This window comes from Mirounga angustirostris, unplaced genomic scaffold, assembly GCF_029215605.1.
Source record: "Mirounga angustirostris isolate CCGP_5_RB_7025 unplaced genomic scaffold, mMirAng1.0.hap1 SCAF_7, whole genome shotgun sequence".
NCBI lineage: Eukaryota > Metazoa > Chordata > Mammalia > Carnivora > Phocidae > Mirounga > Mirounga angustirostris.
In genome coordinates, this window is record NW_026991715.1 from 112,153,201 (window position 1) to 112,167,341 (window position 14,141).

General features: G+C 40.7%; 1 protein-coding gene across 1 annotated transcript; it reads right to left on the reverse strand.

Annotated features, from left to right (window-relative positions):
* Positions 1–11,674: 11,674 nt before the first annotated feature.
* On the reverse strand, positions 11,675–13,042 carry SMIM3 (small integral membrane protein 3). The gene has a single exon (XM_045902606.3). It carries the CDS (start codon positions 13,040–13,042, stop codon positions 12,860–12,862), a length of 183 nt encoding a protein of 60 aa, XP_045758562.1. The 3' UTR covers positions 11,675–12,859.
* Positions 13,043–14,141: the final 1,099 nt, after the last annotated feature.

Genomic DNA, 14,141 nt, shown 5'->3' on the forward strand with positions numbered 1-14,141 from the left:
TCTCTCATTCTCTCTCTCAAATAAACAAATAAAATCTTAAAAAAAAAAAAGGCAACCTATGGGATGGGGCAATATTTGCAAACCATGTATCTGATAAGGAGTTAATTTCCAAAATATATAAGGAACTCCTAGAACTCAAAGGCAAAAAAAAAAAAAGCACAGATAATCTGATTTAAAAATGGGCAAAGGAACTGAGTAGACATTTTTCCCAAGAAAATATACAAATGGCAACAGATACATGAACAGTGGCTCAACATCACTCATTATCAGGGAAATGCAAATCACAATCACAATGAGCTATCATGTCACACCTGGCAGAATGGCTGTCATCAAAAGGACAAGAAATGACAAGTGCTGACAAAGGAAACCCTGGCGCGCTGTTGGTGGGAATGCGAACGAGGGCAGCCACTGTGGAAGACAGTATGAAGTTTCCGCAACAAATTTTAAAAATATTTATTGAACGGGCGCCTGGGTGGCTCAGTCGTTAAGCGTCTGCCTTCGGCTCAGGTCATGATCCCGGGGTCCTGGGATCGAGCCCCACATCGGGCGGGCTCCCTGCTCAGCAGAGAGCCTGCTTCTCCCTCTGCCTCTGCCTGCCGCTCTGCCTACTTGTGCTCTCTCTCTGTCAAATAAATAAACTTAAAAAACAATCTTAAAAAAAAAAGAATAAAATACAGATAGTAAATGTGGATGGTACAAAGGAAACCTAAGACAAAGCATCCAAATGTTGTGTACAAGTATAGGAAGATCTAAAAATCTAAATATTGTGCCAGAAATAAATGCTCAATTACATCACAATGAATGATTTAGTAATATAAAAGTTAGTACGGGGCGCCTCGCTGGCTCAGTCACTGAAGCATGCAACTCTTGATCTCAGGGTTGTAAGTTCAAGCTGAACATTGGGTGTAGAGATTACTAAAAAAATAAAAAACTTAAAAAAAGTCATTATGTATATTGTGATTTTTATAACAAACAGTAAAGAGTTAACTTCTTGGCGTGCATACAGACATAATCTCTAATGCCTGCTTATATTGTTTTTATGTTTTATATTATAAGTTGCCACATATTCCAAAATTTTGAACAACTTTTTTCAATACTTTTTTTTCCATGCAAATGGCTTCCTTTGAAATGAAGTAATTTTATTCATGCGGATGGTGTGCAGATTTAACTAAAGAGGCTGAGAATTATTGGTGTTACCTCTCACTCTTCTTGCTATGGCAATTTATATCAATTCTGACCTTTTTCTTATAAATCAATATCCACTCTATCACCTCATCACAAATGATAAATTCTTGACCTAATGATTCTTTCAGGATGAACTCCCCCCTTTTCTCCATGCTTCAATATTAGAAACATAGTTCATAATCTCATATTTTGCTTCTGGGATTTTTCTTCAACTATATGATCACCCATACTCTTGTTAAATCTGGTGGTCTTCAGAAAAGAGTGGAGCTGAGAGGGGGATCCTGGGATGCTGACATTGATCTGTGTTTTGACTTGATTTGTATCTATATGAGATACAAATTATGGTTTATATACAGATATATACAGTATATTAGTTAATTATACTGTGCAATTATTATATGCCTTTTCTGCATGGTTAACAAAAAAAGATTTTTAAAAAGTAGTTAGATAAGGGGCGCCTGGGTGGCTCGGTTGAGTGTCTGACTCTTGGTTTTGGCTCAAGTCATGATCTCAGGGTGGTGAGATGGAGCCTGGCATAGGGCTCCCTGCTCAATGTAGGGTCGCTTGTACCTTTCCCTCCCTCCCTGCCCCTCCCCCGCTTGTGTGTGAGCTCTCTCTCTAAAATAAAATATTTTTTAAAGTAGCTAATTAATTCATATTTCTAACAATTTTTATGAAAATTATCTTGTGTTTCATATGTAGACCATTATATATTATCAATATATAATGACAATTGCATTTCTGATTTTCCTGATCTTTGTCTTTACTTCTCCAGTAGAACAGGCTTTGACCTCTACTATAAATGTCAAATAAAAAAATAATAGTATAAATCCTTTCCCTTGTATTTCTCTCCTAATAAAAGCTTTCATCATTCCCCTATTTTGAATAACGTTGATTCATAAGTTTTTCTGTAGATACCATTATCAGATTAAGGAGGTTCTCTTCCATTTCCAATGATTAAAAGTTATTTTTTGGTTTCCTGTTTAATTAGAATGGATGCTGAATTTACCAAACACTTTTTCTATATTTATTGAGATGTTCGTGTATTTTGTTCTTCTTTAATTGGTTAATGGGATGAGAACCTTTTATACATTTTCCGATGGAAAAATCATCTAATGACTGCTGGATTCATTGTGCCAATATTTTAAGTTCTTATATCCACATTCATGGGTAAAAAGATGCTCTAATGTGCCTTTCTTATCCTGTCTTCATCTGACTTTGTTATCAAATTAAATTAGCTTCACAGAATAAATTGGGGTGTAGTTCCCTCTATTTTGATATTCAGAGATTTTCAGGAGGGTTGGAATTGTTGGAGAATTGCCTATAAAACTGTCTTTACTTGGTGTTTCTTATAAGGGAAAATAGTAATTATTTTTGCAATTGCTTTAATTATTATGGGATTATTTAGATTTTTTATTTTTTATATATTTTAATAGGTTATATTTTCCTAGAAACATCGATTTCATCTAAGCTGTCAAATGATAGATATAAAATCATTTCATGGTATTCTCTTATTATGTTTTAATCTATACTAGATTGGTACTTATGTGCTTATTTTAATTCTCTTTTCCAAGAACCATCTTTTGACTTTCTTGGTTCTTTCCATTTTACCTTTGTTTTCTAATTTAACTATTCTACTTGTAGTTAGTGCCTTCCCACTATTTTATCTGGCGTAATTTTGTTGCATATTTCTTACCTTCTTTATTTGGACTCACTATTATCCTGCAGTCTCCATTCTTAATATAAGAACCTATATGTATAAATCAAAATATACAAAACCAAAAATTTTTGGTACATGGTTTATTCACTATCATCAATTTGTTAATATTTTAATTACTATGACTTTTTCTTTGGCCCATGGGTTACTTGTAAATGTACTTTAATTTGAAAATATATTAGAGATTAAACCCATCTTTTTTGTTCTAATTTCTAATTGTGTTGTGGCCAATAAGCATGATCTGTAATGGCGCCTGTTCTTTGAAATGCGTGAAGATGAGTTTATGACCTAGTTAGTACAGAAGCAATTTTTACAGATGTGCCATATAGCCTTTCTTTGTGCTGGGTACAAGGTATGTCCCTATGTCCAGTTAGACCAAGATGAGATTGTGTACTTCCAATCTTCTTGGCTTGTCAATAATTAGAAGACATGCTTGAGTGTTCCATTTTGATGGTGGATCTTTCTGTTTCTCAGTGGTTCTATTATTTTGCTCATCATCAACTTTAGAGCTATTTTATTAGGTACGTATATGTTTAGAAGTGCTGTAACTTCTAAAGAAATGGAATTTTTTGCCATTATATACTTAGCCTCCTCTGCCTAATGATGTGTTTCATCTTAAAATCTTTTTTTACAGTATAATATAGTCACACCAGTTTTTTTGTTTAGGCTAGTTTTTTTGCTGACACATACCTTTCCATCCTTCCATTTTCAAGCTATGTCCATATGTTTTGGGTGTCATTATGGTAAATAGCATAAAGTTCAAGGTTTTAAAAATCCAATCTGACTATTCATGTCTTATTAATTAATTTTAATACATTGGCCTTTTGGTATCTTTTAAATATTTGGTGTTTTTACCATTTAACCATTTTATATTTATTGCTGTGAGTATACTTTTTTTTATTGTATTAGTTTATTAGTTTATTCTCTTACTCCACTTCTCTCTCTTTCTGATTTGTAATTTATATACTCTAATTTTGACTGGTTATCCTTGAAATCTTGGCATGCATTCTTAAGATATTTAATTTAAAGCCATTATTTGGCATTTTTCCCTTCCCTTCCATTCTGTAGATTTAGTCTCTTGTACCTAGATGTTACTACCGCTGTTATATACAGAGCTTTCAGTTAGATATTTCTACATATTACCAGTTTATTGTTTTTGTAGACCATATATCCTTCTAGGATAATTTCCCTTTTCCTTACAGTGCAATTTTCACATTGTTCTTTGGATTTAGAGAATTCCACATCTCCTAAAACCCCCCTTTTACATTCCTAATCAGAATATTTTTTAAATATTCTAAGTTCACCAATTATCTTAGTAGTGTCAAAACCAATGGGCATTTTCTTTATATATTGCTTAATCTGTATTAGATATTTGACATTTCTACCTCCTTAAAGATCAATCCATCATGAGCTTTTGTGTATCAGCTCTCACTTGATTTTCATCTATCATTTTTAGTCACTTTTTGTTTAATATAATGCTTCTGGAACTCTACATGTTCCAAAAAAGTCAGGTTTCACATAGCTCTGGCCTAGGCTCTCTATTCTTTTCTTTTCTTTTTTTTTTTTTTTAAAGATTTTATTTATTTATTTGAGAGAGAGAATGAGAGACAGAGAGCATGAGAAGGAGGAAGGTCAGAGGGAGAAGCAGACTCCCTGCTGAGCAGGGAGCCCGATGGGGGACTCGATCCAGGGACTCCAGGATCATGACCTGAGCCGAAGGCAGTCGCTTAACCAACTGAGCCACCCAGGCGCCCCTCTCTATTCTTTTCATGTAACGAACACTTAAGTATATGTAGTTCCTGTTGAAATTTTTAAAATATAATATATAAAATATAACATATTATTCTTAGTCTAGATCTCTTTGATAAGATCCACACATATATCTTAAGTATGTCCTGAACATCTCCAATCAGATTAGTAAAAGCCACCACAGATTCAAAATTTCCACAACTGAACTTATTTTCCACCAAACTCTGCTTTTATTCCTCATCTCAGTGTATCATACCTTTACCCAGCTAACTAAATAATCCAGAATCTTAGGATTTATTCTACATGCCCTCTTATCTCTCCAGTCCAGGGTGATAAACCAACAAGTTATCTCCAGTCATACACTGTCTCTCCCTCCCCATTCCCATTGCCCCGACCTCCTTCCGGGATGACAGCATACTCTCCTCACTGACTGACCTCTGGCCACACTGGCCACCCCATAACTGTAACTTCCATGCTGCACCCCAGGTATTCTCTAAAAACGTAAGCTTTTCAATGGCTCCTACCACCTAACAGAAATGAAGTTTGGCTTGGATCTCTTAATAATTGACATGTTACCTTAATTAGTTACCAATATTTAAAAATTATAGTTTACTTACCTTCCAGATTTAAGCACCTCTTGACAACTTGGGTGGCCTGGCAGTGCTGGCCCTCTAATTCCTCCATGGCAACATTAGGCTGGACAGATGAGCAGTTGCCCAAATTTCACCGAGCTTGTATGTCACTTAATAAGTGGTCTCTGATTTAAAGACTAAAACCAGAGCTCTGTGACTTAGAAAACAGAGTACTTGGTACTATGGAAGCTATCTAACTTTCTGTCCTTACTGCTCACACGGTTTCACATGCTTTCTTTCAACTCTGCCTAAAGGTACCAAGAACTTTTTGTTCAAACACGCCATGATATAGGATACATCAGTACCTTCAGACTTGCTGCTGATTTTGCCTAGAATGTCCCTCCCTCTTGTCTCCATCTAGTTAATTACTATTCCATTTTTAAAATTCAAGTCAAGGGGCACCTGGGTGGCTCAGTTAAGCGTCTGCCTTTGGCTCAGGTCATGATCCCAGGGTCCTTGGAACTCAGTATTATGACCCACCCAGATAATCCAAGATGATCTTTTCTCATCTCAAAGTCCCTAATTTAATGACATCAATAAAGTTCTGTTCCTCAAATAAATGCACATTCACAGGTTCTGGGAATTAGGAAGTGGGCATATCTTTTCAGGCCACCATTCAAATTAGTCCCTTTTAAGTGTGACAAAATGAGAAGTTATGGTTCATTTACCTTAGCTTCCCATAAATTTAAAATAATTTAGTACTAAACATGAAAAAAGAAAAAAAAAAAATAAGAGTGATCTACCACCCTGATGTCCACAAATCATTCTTTGGCTAATTGCTGTTCAATTCCTAGAACACAAATATCTTCCTTTTTAGAGTAAATATCAATTATTACACACAACATAAACATTTGCTATGTACAATGAGACAGAAACATTCATATTGGATTTTTTTTCTAACAACAACAACAAAATTTTAAATATGTTTTCTGAGGTGCAAATCTTGCGTAAAGGCAAATAGAAGTATATAGGACTGCAGTAGGGGAAATTCTAAAGTCAATGATAGAAATTCAGAAGTTCATAATAAATATATTATTCATATTGTTGTTATGAAATTTGTTGTTGAAATGAAAAATTATGAAAACTATTTTTTTTAAGAAAACTACCTGTTTTTTTCTCTCTACATTTGTCTGTGTCTTCATTTCATTAACACTGAGTTCCAACCACTGCTAAACTTTTATTGTACGGTCATATTATAATTTGGGAGTTTTTTGTTAATGTCACTAAGACAAATCTGAGAGGGAAAACTTGATCATTAAAATAATTTTAAGAAAAATATATAAATAGAATATGAGCATAATAGTTATTTGAATTAGCTTTTTATGTTATTTCCTAATTTCTCCTTAGACAGTTTAGCTGTTGTGATATTGTGATTTATAAAAAAATATATGTATTTGGTCATTCAGACAACCAAAATCTATTTGTTCATTGTCCACAGTTCCTGGCTCTCAGCTCCTTGGAATTTCCTGAAGTGATAAGAGCAATGAGGGCATCTTTTGTCATCATATTTGGTCTCTTGCCTTCAGTTCCTGAAATTGCTTCAGAGCCATAAAGGTGAAATGGGGGGTCTTGTTATTCATAACAAGCTCCTTTCCACCACAACTGGATTTACGTTAGTGAGGTGACTTGTGGAAGGCAGGTAAGGATGGGGCTGGTTGCCCCATGGCTGGACAGGGAAACCAACCATGAATATAGGAGTGGAACTTTCAGTCCCCACCCCCGATTTCCAGGGAGGGGAGAAAGGCTGGAGGTTGAATCAGTCACCAACGGCCAATGATTTAATCAATCATGCCTATGTGATGAAACCTTCATAAAAACCTAAAAGGAGGGGGTTCAGAGTTTCCATGTGCCACAGTGCCAGGCCCCAAGCTCCACAGGGATAGAAGCTCCTTTGTTCAGGACCTCACGCTATGTATCTCTCCATCTGGCTATTGATTCATATCCTTCAATATCCCTTGTAATAAATCAGTAATCTAGTAAATAAACAGGTTTCTCTGAGTTCCGAGAGGTGCTCTAGCAAATTAATGGAAGGCAAGGAGGAGGTTGTGGGAACCTCTGATTTATGGCCAGTCCGAAGTAGAGGTAACAACCCGGACTTGACATTGGTGCCCTGAGTTGGAGAGGAGTTGTTGGGTCCTCCAATTTGTAGCCATAGGTCAGAAGCGCAGGTAACAACTGGGGTTTGCGCCTGGCCTGTGATGTGGAGAGCAGTCCTGTGGGACTGAACCCTTCACCTGTGGGATCTGATGTTCTCTTTCCAGGTGGAGAGTGTCAGAACCGAATTCGCAGACACCCTGCTGGTGTCTTTGCCTCTTGGTGCTCTCCTGCGGGTGCCCTGGGAATGTTTCCTCGGGTGTTTGGGTGAAACCAATCCAGCAGACTTGCCCCACCCGTATCTGTATATAAAAGAGAGAGTTAACGATCCTCCTCCATTTTTAGGTAACATAGAAGCGCTGAGTACTTCCTGCAAGTTGGGGTCTGTAAATATTTTAGATACGGTGTCTTGCTTAATCTCAGAGGCACCACAGAGATAAGCATGACCTCCCGTTTTACAAATGAGGGCAGTGAGACTCTGAGACAGCTGTTTTCAACAGAACATGCTGGTGGCGCCACATGGATTTCAGTGTGCTTGTCCGGAAGTTCACACATGTAAACAATTCACTGTATAATGGTAGCTGTCCAACTTTAAATATATATAAAAACTTTTTGGATGTTGACAAGTAATGTCAACATTACTTGCTAACCTGCTAACACAAACTTTTTTTTAAAAAGATCTTATTTGAGATAGTGAGCGAGAGAGAAAGAGAGCATGAGTGGTGTGGGGGCAAAGGCAGAGGGAGAAGCAGGCTCCCCACTGAGCAGGGAGCCCGACGTGGGGGGCTCGATCCCAGGACCCTGGGATCATGACCTGACCCAAAGGCAGACGCTTAACCGACTGAGCCACCCAGGCACCCAAAAAACTTTTTTCTAGCATGTAAATCTCTATGGGAATTGAAAAGCCTCTCATACACCTCAATCAAATTCTTCGTGTGATCTGGACAATTTAAAAGTTGCTTCGACTTTGGTAATTAAAGATTTCAAGATTTTTTTTTTTTAAGATTTTATTTATTTATTTGAGACAGAGAGAATGAGAGAGAGAGAGCACATGAGAGGGGGGAGGGCCAGAGGGAGAAGCAGACTCCCCGCCGAGCAGGGAGCCAGATGCGGGACTCGATCCAGGGACTCCAGGATCATGACCTGAGCCGAAGGCAGTCGCTTAACCAACTGAGCCACCCAGGCGCCCAGATTTCAAGATTTTATTATCATCATTTCACATCACAATCCTCTTTCCATTCTCTCTTTAGCAAGAATCATGTAAAGGCCTGATGAAAATTTTATCTTACTGAAAGGTTTTTAAATTTTTTTTACACTTAAAAATGTAGAAAGCAACTTCTGTAAAGGATTAAAACTTAAAAGTGGAAACACTTTGTGTTTGATTAAATAATGGTGAATAAGTTATGAAATAATTTCTAGGGGCGTCTGGGTGGCTCAGTCAGTTAAGCATCTGTCTTCGGCTCAGGTATTGAACTCGGTGTCCTGGGATCAAGCCCCGCATCGGGCTCTCTGATCATCGGGGAGCCTGCTTCTCCCTCTGTGCTCTGTCTCTCAAATAAATAAATAAGAATCTTAAAAAAAAAAAAAGAAAGAAAGAAAGAATTTCTAAAGGGAGATTAATATAGAAGAGGTACGACTTTTATACTTGTTTGAGGCCCTCCGTGAATTTAGTGCCAATGTTACTAATTTAACTGGTGATTTAAGGATCCAACCCCATTAGGTCTTTGGTATTTTTGCATTATTGGCCATATATTATAGTTACCATTATTGAGAGGCTACTATGAGTCAGGCACTGGCCAAATTTTTTACTTTTTGATCTCATTTAATCCTCTCCACACTCAGAAGTAACTGTCATCACCATTTTACAGATGAAGAAACTGGGACTCGTTAGTAATAGATCACATGTATTGAGCATTTGCTGTATTTTACCATTTCTCCTTGTGGCTGTGACCACATTTAATCCTTGTAACAAACCTGTGAGGTAGCTAGAGTTACTTCTATGCCTATTTTACAGATGAGGGAATTAAGACTCAAAGAGTTTGTTAACTTGTCCACAATCAGAGAGCCAATGCATACTGAAGCCAAGATTCTTCAGGCCCTTGCTCTCCTGGCAAAGGAGGGAGGGAGGATGACAGCCACCATGTAATGCAAAGTGTGAATTTCCCACCCAGGCAAGATGGTGGGGTGAGGTAAGTCATGACAGCGATCTTCATTCAGAATGCTCAGAAGCGGGTGCCTGGGCGGCTCAGTCAGTTACGTGGCCAACTCTTCTGCTCAGGCCACGGCAGGCTCTGCACTCAGCAGGAGTCTGCTTGACATTCTCTCTCCCCCCCCTCTGCCCCTCCCCACCCCATTCTCTCTAAAATAAATAAATAAATCTTTTTAAAAAAATGTTCAGAAGTTTCCCCAGGAAAAGGAAGTTGATCTCTTCAGGGTGGACCCAAGAGGGCAGAGCTAGCATCCCAAGACCTGACTTCTCTCTTAAAGGAAGAATTTTAATACAACAGCTGTCAAGGAGTGGTTTCAGTAAGAAGTGGATTCCTTTCCACCAGCATGTGGTTCTCCACGTTTAACCTGCTCACTGATCACCCAGGGAGCTTGTTTTTACAAAGCAGATACGCAAGACCTTTTCCCAGAGATTCTCAGTAAGTGTGAAGCAGGCCCCTGGGAGCCGAATTTATAAATAAATGCTCCTGGGTGAACCTGTTGCAGGTGATCTAGAACAACACTGGGAAATACTGAATAGGCCACACGTGGCAACCTTCTCATTCGAGAGGGGATTCCTTTATTATAGGGGAGGTTGGACTGGATGTTCCTAAGTTACCTTCAGAGCTGCTGAAACCAGAACCAGAAAGATAAAATGTTGAGCTGCTAGGAATGTGATAAGATGGGCTGAAAACTTCTGTGAGCTAACTACTCCACTTGGAAAAAAAAAAAAAGCTGTATCGCCATCTGGGGGGCTGCCTAAAAGTCTCTTATTTACACTCGACCCTAAAATCATAGAATGATTTTCTCATTTAATTCTGATACCTTCCACTCTACAGACCTGGAATCAGACTCAGAAAGGCTAGGGAATGCACAACACAGCCTACGCCCACATTCAGCAATTCCCAGGGTGCTGCTTCTCGTAGGCTTGAATTGCCCAAGACTAAGATTATGCTTATCAATTACAAATGTTCCAAGGTTTCTTCCAGCAAGCAATTAGGAGGTTTAAGTTCTGGGCAGCTGTCACAGTGAAACAAAGTTCCCAGATACTTCGGTACTATGCTTCTCGAAGGACAGGGCACCGCATTAAAAACGCGGAATTCTTGGCTCTGTCTTTTGCCCATAGCTATGGATCGACAATGGGACCGTGGATGTTTCGCACCCTGTGGTCTCTGTCCCAAGCCCAGCTAGGTCCCACACGGAAGCCTCACATGTGTGCATCTGATTAGCAAAACCTAAATCACGTCTGAATCTCTGACTGTAGTTCAGTTAGGAAAATGTGGTGTTCACATTCATTGTAGGTTTTCACTTTCTAGCCTCTGTTACCCAGGAAGGCATATTAGGGGAAAAGAAAAGAAAAGCAAAAGTTGGGATGGATGCTGAGCAAACCAATCAGAATCTTATCACGTATATCTATCCCCCTTGACCATTCTTCCCAAACCCTCCTCCCTTACCTCTAGACTACAGTCCTATATCTGGAAAGAGGTGTCCCTTCTGTCTCTGCTTCCTCTCCTCTGACTCATTCCTTAACTCACACAGTATGATCGCATCCCCCCTCATATCACTTCTTAGCACATGACCTTTTCCACCTCCTTGCTTTGTCTCCCCCCACCCCAACCCATCCCCCTTCCACTCCTATGTAGCATCTGCCAAGTTCTGCATTTAGCACCTCACTGCCTCAGTCTGTGTACTCTGCCTGGGTGGTCCTGTCCACTTGTGTGGCATATCTACCATATGCAGATAATCCCCCGAAGTGTAACTCCAGCCATAAAATTTTTCCCAAAGAACACACCCAGGTTTCCAGTTCATCCTGAGTGTCCGCCTAAAGATCACAAGCACCTCAAACTCGACATCTCTAATACAAAATTCATCACTTACTTAGAAAATTTGTTCTTCCCTCTGCATCCTCTGTGTATGTAAACTGCGCAACTACCCACTTGCCAAAGATAGAGCCCCGAAGTCGACTGGATTCTTCTCTTTCCCTTTCAGTTCTTACATTCAAATGGTCTCTAAGGCCCATAAATTCAGTGGAATCCTTTTACCTGAGTTCCTGAGCTTAATAAGTGCTCTCTAAAGAAAGATCTCAGACATGTTCATTCTAGCACTTTATTGGAAATTGGTTGTATACATCAATGAAGTCAGACCAAAGTCAAAGCATCACTTCCACATAATATTCTGATATCTGTGCTATCTTTTTACATAACTTAATACATCCCAAGATACTCCTGATTTTGGTCAAGGAGCTTGAGTGGTCCAGAAATCTCTCTCTATAAATATAGATCATAGCATCTAAAATAACCATTGTTTTTGAGTTAGTTCCAACAGTCCGGGAACATCTCTTAAAATCTGTAGCTTAGACTGGCTGCAGTGCTTGCTGGTGGGAGGGAATGAAGGGCTTACACTTCACACCATGGAGCTAGTTACAGCGGGTGCTGGGGCGGCGGGGACAGAGCTCCTCGAGTGTGGGGCACACAAGTGGGTGGGGGTTGGACATCCTGAAAGCTGCCCAGGCCACTCAGCCACCCTGTGTTTTCCAACATTGCTTGAGTGTCAAAGTGAGGAGACTCCAATGTAGAAAGAAGCCCATCACCCCAGGTCCCTTGGCACTGCCAAGAAATGGCACAGCCTCCTCTAGATTGTTATAGGGGTAGATGTTCTGGCACAGAGAAGGTCCTGGGAAGTCCCACCCATCTCCCTCCCCCTGCCACGCTCAATTCCCTCCAAATTCCATAACTTGAGGGAGTGGCACCACAAAGAAAATGACTTTGAGCCAAAGTGCTGCTGGCTCCTTGGAATGAGGACAGGGTGCCTTTGCTTCGTTTGACCTGGGGGGCACCGGCGAAGGCTGCTCTGCCCCCAGCATCTTCCTCGCCCCCCTGAAGGCCAGCGTCAGCGATCAGGTACTTTGGTTCTTCGAAGCTTCTCAGCATTTAGCAATAGCACCTGTGTATCTGTGGTGGGCTTTACTGCTCACAATCACCAACAGCTTTAACCCCCACCAAGTCATTGGTTCTTGCAACCCTATGAGGTAGGAAGGGCAGGGATCATGATCCCCATTTAAAAGAGAAGGAACCTGGAACCCACAGAATTAGGTCCCTTGCCTGAACTCACACAGCTGGCTGGTGGCAAAATCCAAACAGAACCCCAGTCTCCTCTCACGCGGCAGGCTCCCGAGGCCACACTCCAAAGCCCCTCCTGCTGCTTTTCCGAGAAGGAAGAAGTGGGGGGAGGGGACACCATCCACATCACTCCCTTGCCCCTCTTAGGAGATCTGATCTCAGACGGCTCCACTGAGGACAGGATGAGTCCGCATGCGATAGAGAATGACTGCAGTGGCCGGACACAGCAACAGGGAGGTCATGATGACAATGGTGGCCAGGATGATGAGGACAATGACCCAGATATCCAGGATGTGCTTGGGGAGCGTGGCTTCCACCGGGACCTGGCTGACGGCGTCCATGCTGCTTCACTCTGTGACAGACAGGAAAGAGGAAGTCACTATCTTGCACCCTCTCCGGGAGTCAGAAGCTTGCATCCCTTACCACTTCCGTGCTCTTCAGGTTACCTGACGGATACGAATAATGGGCTCACTTACCGAGGGCTTCCTACGGGCCAGGCCCCACGCTAGGCACTTTCTGTGTATTAACTCACTTAGCCCTCCCTTCAACCACCACCTCCATGAGGCGGTCAGCCTTTTGTATTTCTTGGACTTTATCTTCAGTTATTTCCATTTTACAGATGAGGACCCTAAAGCCTTTACAGATGTAGTTAATTTGCCCAAGGAAGTGAAGCCAGATGCTTGGGACTCCAGAGCCTGCATGTTTAACTATTAAACTATCACACTACCAGTCTGGCCCCTCATCTGTTAATTTGTCTTTGGTCCTGTGCCCCTTCTCCCATTCTCCTGGTAATAAAACCTGCTCTTTTCTGTGGAGAACCTACCTATTCTGTGTGGTTTAGTGAAGGCGCTCACCTGAGCACAAGGGTAGATATGTGCTCTAGGCTTGGCCATCACTAATCATAGCCTCAATTCAGGGCTGGGCAAGTGACCCTGGCCGAGGCAGCCCAAGTCCTCCCAGGGCATTGGTTAAGATGATTCTTTCTGCTGGGGACTGCTCAACCAAAAGGATGTGAGTCTGGAAAGGACGGGCAGGGTGCTGTCTCACCCACGTGTGGATAGCCCATCTTTGAGACGGGAGGAGAAATGGAGGCTTCAGGACCCGAACCCCATGCAGTCTGATGCCACCGGCAATCCTGGACACCCCAGACACAGAAGCGAATCATTCCCTGCCTGTAAGCCGGAGTCAGCGTGGCTTCTCCCACTTAACACCTAAGAGTTCTGATGGATAAGAGGTAAACCGGTTGTTCCCAAACTTTTTCAATTCACAGCACCCTTAGTGTTTTAGTACATTTTACAGCTCTGCGGGCCCAGAGGAATACCTAGCAGTTCCATTTATTATGGAGTTAGCTTCAAACAAGTCAGTAAGCATTTATGTCCTAACAGAGTAGTAGCTGCTTGAAAAAAAATCATACAAATTGGAAAAAAGAAAATATTTTTA

Coding starts and splice junctions, on each gene's coding strand:
- SMIM3 (XM_045902606.3), bottom strand. CDS start 13,042: ATGGACGCCGTCAGCCAGGTCCCGGTGGAAGCCACGCTCCCCAAGCAC.